A 6,827-nucleotide genomic window follows, 5' to 3' on the forward strand; every position below is an offset into this window, starting at 1 on the left:
AACTTTTTATTTTTACTTTTTTACTAAGAAGTCTTTGCTTTAAACTCAGTGGGGTGAGACCCAGAGAGCAATTAACTGAAAAGTCTCTTGTTTAAGTAAGACTGCACCCTCCATGCCTTTGTAAATGCAGTGTACACTTGAGCAGGCCACCAGCCAAAATCCTGATGAATCAAAGTATGGCAGGTATGCTGATACATGATGAAGTACAACTGATCAAAAATTTAAAAGCATGTCTATTCCCCAGCATGCATCAGGCCTTCCTCCTTCTCCTCCTCCTCCCCTTGGCTCCTCTCTTTTGCGCTCTCACTCCCATTCATCCTCTCTCTTTCTCTCTCTCTTGCACTCACTCTCTCGCTCTCCCTCTCGTACTAAATCAAGCGAGTGGGTGTAGGCTCTCCTCCAGGAGGACAAACCTTTAAGTGCAGAACAAAATCAGCATGTTCCATCCAAGTCTCCATCATACATTATGCATGCGACAAAGTTTGGCAACAGTGGAGCTGATGTGATGACACAGCTAATCAATAAGAACCCACCGCATGAAACCTTTATAGTGGTTACTTTTTAAGGGCTCAAGTGAAGGAATTGTCTTTGTCAACTTTGGCTTAAAATATCCTTATATAGTTCCGGTACTTTTTCAGGGTCCACTGGTCTAGGTAAAAAATGTGTAAATTTTTGATGCCGTTTAGTCCTAGTCCCTTCTCTTGGAGTCCCATCCTTATTTAACGCAACGTAGTATCGTCTTCCAGTGTCCACGTGTTTATATAGATTTGATGAATATGTGTTATACCAGTTTTCTTCAAACTGCTCTCTGAATACACACTCCTGGGTTAATTTTTCCTATGAAAGAAAAGAAAAAGCAGTAAGGAGATAGACACAAAAATAAGCTATTTTTAAAATAATTACTATTTTCACTGCTTGAAATCAGTACCTCCTTGCTCAATTCACAAAATGAACCATTTGAATATTCCCAGTTTTAGCTAAGTAAATACCCAGCTTTTGCTGGGTATTTCATAAAGCAGTCAAGAGGGTGGATAACTCTAGGTGAAGCAAAAGCGATTCTCCAAAAGCCTCATTGTCCCAATCAAAACAGCAACAACAAAACTGAAAACAGATATTTTAATTTCTGATCGTTCCCAAGCAGCTCACAACACATTAGTGGACTTGTATAAATAATTGCTTCAATTGTGAGTGCAAGCATTCTAAAAACCAGACATAAATAAAGAAAACTAGAACCGGTTTGCAGGGCTGTAATACAATTTAGGGCCTTAAAATTTCTATGTCCTTTCATTGCATGGAGATCTCAATGTATTTCATTTATTTAAAAAGATACAACTTACTACCCTTCATTTGGTTTATTATTTGCATCACAGAACCACAACACAAGACAGCTTCAAGCAGGAGCCCAAAACACACGTACTGAGATGAAGTTAGGCAAGGGAACTCCTCCAGGCTTGCTTTACCGTGTCATCCTTGTGTCCTGTCCTGCTGATGGGACCCACCGAAGACATCAAGCATTCATCAGATCCCCCTGCCACAGGCTCCCATTCCTTCCAGTTCACCCACCCTCTACATCCTTTTGGTCTAAACAGATGGGGTTTGCTTAAAAAGCAGCCACCTGACAACCAGATTCATTTTAGGGAGGATTCACACAAGTGACTGAGGAAGAAGACTGGAAAAAAAGTGGTGGGCTCTAGCATGGTAGAGCTGATGGAAATCTAGGAAAAATAAGCCTGGAAATAGTCTTTTCAGGCACAAAAATATAATAATGATAATCTAATATTTTTTTCATAACAAGACTTCTCACTTGAGTAGTACTCTCATCTACCAAACTCAGCTTCCAGCTGAGGGTCAATTGCTAATTATTACAAAACTCCACACAACACAGACATGTAGTGCACATAGGCATTAAAACCGTCCTTTTAGACAGATGCAGAGAAGGGAAAAGAGACCAAGGCCCAGACGCAGCAAAGCATTTACAGCACCTAAGCCACAAATGTGTACCTGAACACAACTAAGGAGCCACAGCTCAAGCACCAGTGGCCCCCAGGAAGCCAGATCTGTGGCTTAATCCAGGAGCTTCCCAAAACCCACCATCACTGAAGCTTGCAGCTTGCTCCAGGGCTGCAGGTGCCTTTTGGGGCCACCTCTGCTGCTCAGGACTCAGCTCACAACTCTTCCCCAAAGCAAAATGCTCCAGCCCAGATGTTTCCCTGCTGCTTTGCATGGCAAGCACGCTGCTCCCAGGGTGGAGCTCTGCAGCCCACCGGGGTTGGGGACCAGGGTGCCAGCCAGGTCCCAGGTACACACCTTGCAGGAGTCACCCACGAACCTTCACACACGGGGAGAGCAACCCAGCACCCCTCTACACCCTTAGGAAGTGAGTACTGGGCTGCAAAGCCAGCGTCCTCCTCAGTGCCTCCTCAGTTTGGGATTTGGAGGCTTCTTCTAAATTCAACCTGTGGCAACTCCAATAGGCAAGAAAGGCAGCAAGCAAGCACCTTCTGACTTTCTCTCTGATGGGCGTTGGGAACCTCTTCACCCCTCAGGAAGGAGAAATCCACTACAGGGCTGGGTGTGGGACATTAAAACACTTGTGTATTCCCTCAGCAGTGGCCATGTCCCTACATGGACCTGGGTGGCTGCAGCTTGCACAGTTGCAGGAGCAGCCTGTGGTGGAGAAGAAGGCAGCCCCATCTCTCGCACCCTCTTCTGCAGTTTGACCAAAAGACTTTCCTCCCCAGCTGAGGTCCAGCTGAGCAGCATGTGCAGAAACGCGAGCACGTCTGCAGGCTGGCTGTATATAACAGTTAATTTTAGAGGTGTTTCTGACTATAACATTTTTGTTGTGCAAAGTAGCTCAAACACAGCAACACTCCATACTGGTTACAGGGAAAAGAAGCACAAATCTGTTTATATTAGAATCTTTATCTGTGGTCCAGCCCCTGCAATTTCCTATTGATAATTGTCTCTAGGTCCTTTGACAGCTAGAAGCTGCAGCAGTAATGAATATTACTGGACCTCAGCACCAGCTAAAAGTAGCCCCCTTGTACAGCCTCAGCCTACAACCTATTATAAAAATTATTCAGCTGCTATAAAGATTGTCTTTAAGTATAGCTTTCATTAGTGTTTTATTTTGCATGAGGTTTAAAATAGTTTTGTTTGCTTTAAGGCAGAAGCAGATGCTAACAGGTATTATATGCTGGACCTATAGGTCCATGGGGAAAGAGATTGTTTTCCTGCTCTCAGAAGGCAATAGGATCACATGACAAGCACTGCAGAAGCACTCTCTGCTAAAAATAGCAACATTTTAGGAAGATATTTCAGTCCTGTCTTGAATTCATTAATTATTCACTTCATCTGCATTTTTTTTAGCATCATCATAAATTTCTGTCTTTGCAAGAACAGTACTTCCCCATGCCCTGAAGGAGAAATTTGAAAATAGCCTCTCTTTATCTGGCAGGTTTGATGGATCATGACAGTGCTGTGGTTCACTTAACTAACAGACCTTGAACAAGGGGGTTTGTATTGTACTGCGCTCTGGAGGAGTTCAACAGATTTTAAGCTTACAAATGCAATCTTTCTTTTACAAGCTTATCCTGGTTTTACTTTTCATACTCTTACAACACAGCTACATCTCTTTTGTCTTTCATCAAAATTCTCAGAAAGCCATGTATAGACAGTAGGCAAGTACTTCAACGTGAACTTGACAGAGCAATTGGGATGCAAGTTCAGCTTTATAGGGACACTAATAAACACACTTTTGAGAAGTGAAATAATTTATTTATAAATTCATCAAACCATTTACTTCTAGGACACCTAGAAATACTGGTTCTAGTCAGAGACCATGGAATAAATCCATGTCAGTGACTTTGGACCAGGCCCTGTAAATAAGTGGGGAACAAAATCCCAGCATATCCTTCTTCCCATGCCCGAGATCCTTAGCCATTAGGATAATCATCTATGTACTACCATAACACCACTTAACACCAGCTTACACTCATGAGCACACATGCCTTATTCAAGCCAGAAATGAGCATAATACAGGGACGAGGCTGGTTCATCCTGACAACAATCACCTTTTTGACTCACCAGCTTAGGATGGGAAAGCCTTGCTGAAGGACAACTCTCCCAGTATGGGAAGGAGATGGTGTTTCCAGATCACAAGTGGCTTGCATTTCCCCTTCTGGCTGTGACTTTTAGAAGGTTGTTGTGTGCACAGTTGAAAAGCAAAATTTAGCCCTAAAATACAGCAAATTTTGCATACTTTTATTGTAGTAACTGACTTTTCTATGTTCCAGTGACAGTATTTCCTTGCACCATGCTTAATGTCACCAGCCATCTTTGTGGAAGGCTGACACAAGTACAAAACATGGCCAACTGGAACAGCTGTAGAAAGTAACCTGCATTCCTGTGAAAGGGGAGGCTGCCTGCCCTGATCAAATAATTTAATTCAGGAGCCAAATAAGGAGGTGACCTCAAAATTATATAAATCAGATGTTGCACCGCATGCCACATGTTTTTTATGAGGTCTCTTCATAGAGCATCCCACTACAAAGTGATTGACTCTCATTTTACTACATTTCCACAGTTTATCTGATTTTTTTAACCTGTTATTTAACTCGGAATGTTCAAATAATTGAATTGTGCAAAGATGCACATATTACAAGGGCGGAAACCCAAGGCAGGTTTAATTCTGAAGTCTGCTAAGACCAGGTCAGTGTTAGTAAGCCCAGAATCCCTTTCCCTTCTTGCATCCTCCACCACCTAACTAGGAAGAAAAGTAGTTATATTATCCTATTTCCAGGTCAATCAAGTAAAAGTGAGATTGCAAATTAATACAGTAGATGGTTACAGCCACCACAACAAAAGATTTTACAGCTTGTTTAAAAACAGATATCCCTGTGAAGCAGCTAATTGGAAATAAGTGGAAGAAGGAAAAACACATGTACACTGCCCAGAGAATGGTTTCATGACACTAAAGAATGGTAAGGCATTTGTGCTGCTTAGTAGTTAGCCCTGTATATTTTTTTTAATAACCTTTCAGAGCCAAATTTCTAATTTATTTTATAACCTGACAAAAGGAAACCTCTTCAGACCATCATTCCTAAAATCACAACAAATGCATTTCATGTTTAGCAAACTATTCTGTTCTCTGCCCTGTATAGTTTTCCCTTTTGCAAACTGCTACACTGATTCAGTAGAGACACTTCACACGAAAACACCTCATCCAGAAGTCTAAACAACTATTAACTAGACAACTATTAACTAGAAGTATATCTGATCTAGTCAGCAATTCTGACATATCTGCTGCAGGACCTGGGGATCCTGATGGACGAGAGACTTAACATGAGCCAGCAGTGCGCTCTGGCAGCTCGGAAAGCAAATGGGATCCTGGGCTCCATCAGGAGAGGGGTGGTCAGCAGGGATAGGGAGGTGATTGTCCCTCTCTACTCGGCTCTTGCGAGGCCCCATCTGGAGTACTGTGTCCAGGTGTGGAGCCCTCAGTACAAGAAAGACATAGAGATTTTGGAGAGGGTCCAGAGGAGGGCCACGAAGACGATCAGGGGGCTGGAGCACCTCCCCTATGAGGACAGGCTGAGGGAGTTAGGCTTGTTCAGCCTGGGGAAGAGAAGGCTGCGGGGTGACCTCATTGCAGCCTTTCAATACCTGAAGGGAATCTACACCCAGGAGGGGAGTAAACTCTTTGAAAGGGCCGACAATAGCAGGACTAGGGGAAATGGATACAAGTTGAAGGAGGGAAGATTTAGGTTGGATGTTAGGGGGAAGTTCTTTACTAGGAGAGTGGTTAGGCCCTGGAACAGGCTGCCCAGGGAGGCTTTGGATGCCCCATCCTTGGAGGTGTTCAAGGCCAGGTTGGACGGGGCCCCGGGCAACCTGATCTAGTAAATGTGTACGTTTGGTGGCCCTGCCAGGCAGGGGGGTTGGAACTACATGATCCTTGAGGTCCCTTCCAACCCGGGTCATTCTATGATTCTATGATTCTATGATCTTATTCCTGTGTTAATCCTTCCTGTCTTAATAAAATCCGGTTTAAATATACAGTCTCCTAAATAAATTCATGCCAATCCCTCATTATGGCTGTATGACGTTAGTAAAAATTGTGTGTGTTTAATGAGGAGAAGTAACAACAAAAAAACCTATTCTCCTCCAAAGTGGTTTTCTTTGCTGTTCTACCTACAAACACAGACACTCTACGTGCAGTTGGCCCATCCCATGCTGTAATGCAAACAGCCTCTAGAACATACCACATTCAGCTAATCATTAACACTCATCCAGAGTTGCCATAAATAAAGGTGTAGTTTAGCATTTGGCCACTGCTTTGTCTGATCCCCCATGCTAAGCTAGTTAGTCTCTGGATGAGTGGACAACCTCCAGCCACAACGAGAAGCCAAATAGGAGTGTCCAAGCAGTGCTACTTTCCTTTCCAAGTTATCAGAGAGCGGTGCGAGGCGAGCCTGGCACGTTGAGTCTCTGACTTGGTGAATGTCACAGTTTTCTTTGAACGGTATCTCCAAGCAGTGCTTTTTTCAAAATGCTCATTGTTTCATAATTTGACAGAACATGGGAAAAAAAGAAGAAACAAAAGTCTGCCAAAAGGACCTGCAGAATTTTTTTGTGTGTTTGTGTCAGTGCTTCTCCACGAGCACTTCAGAAAGACAGCAGGAAATTCTCCAGGGCCAGAAGAGAGACCAAGCAAACAGCCAGGCACCAGTGCTGCCACTCACATGCACTCATGCTCCACAGCACTTTTTACAAGATGAGGGAAATTAGGTAAGGTGTCCTGGCAAAAACACAGCTGGGCAACT

At 43.4% G+C, this 6,827-nt stretch overlaps 1 protein-coding gene across 1 annotated transcript in view; it reads right to left on the reverse strand.

Annotated features, from left to right (window-relative positions):
• Positions 1 to 398: 398 nt before the first annotated feature.
• The window catches only part of LOC104464723 (fibroblast growth factor 9), a gene marked incomplete at its 5' end in the record, with an annotated part of 19,679 nt that continues 13,250 nt past the window's right edge, over positions 399 to 6,827 (reverse strand). Inside the window, one exon of the mRNA XM_010077539.1 lies at positions 399 to 837. Within this exon, the coding sequence (XP_010075841.1) occupies positions 592 to 837 (246 nt within the window). The remainder of the gene's footprint in view (positions 838 to 6,827) is intronic.

This window comes from Pterocles gutturalis, unplaced genomic scaffold (genome assembly GCF_000699245.1).
Source record: "Pterocles gutturalis isolate BGI_N339 unplaced genomic scaffold, ASM69924v1 scaffold45303, whole genome shotgun sequence".
Taxonomy (NCBI): domain Eukaryota; kingdom Metazoa; phylum Chordata; class Aves; order Pterocliformes; family Pteroclidae; genus Pterocles; species Pterocles gutturalis.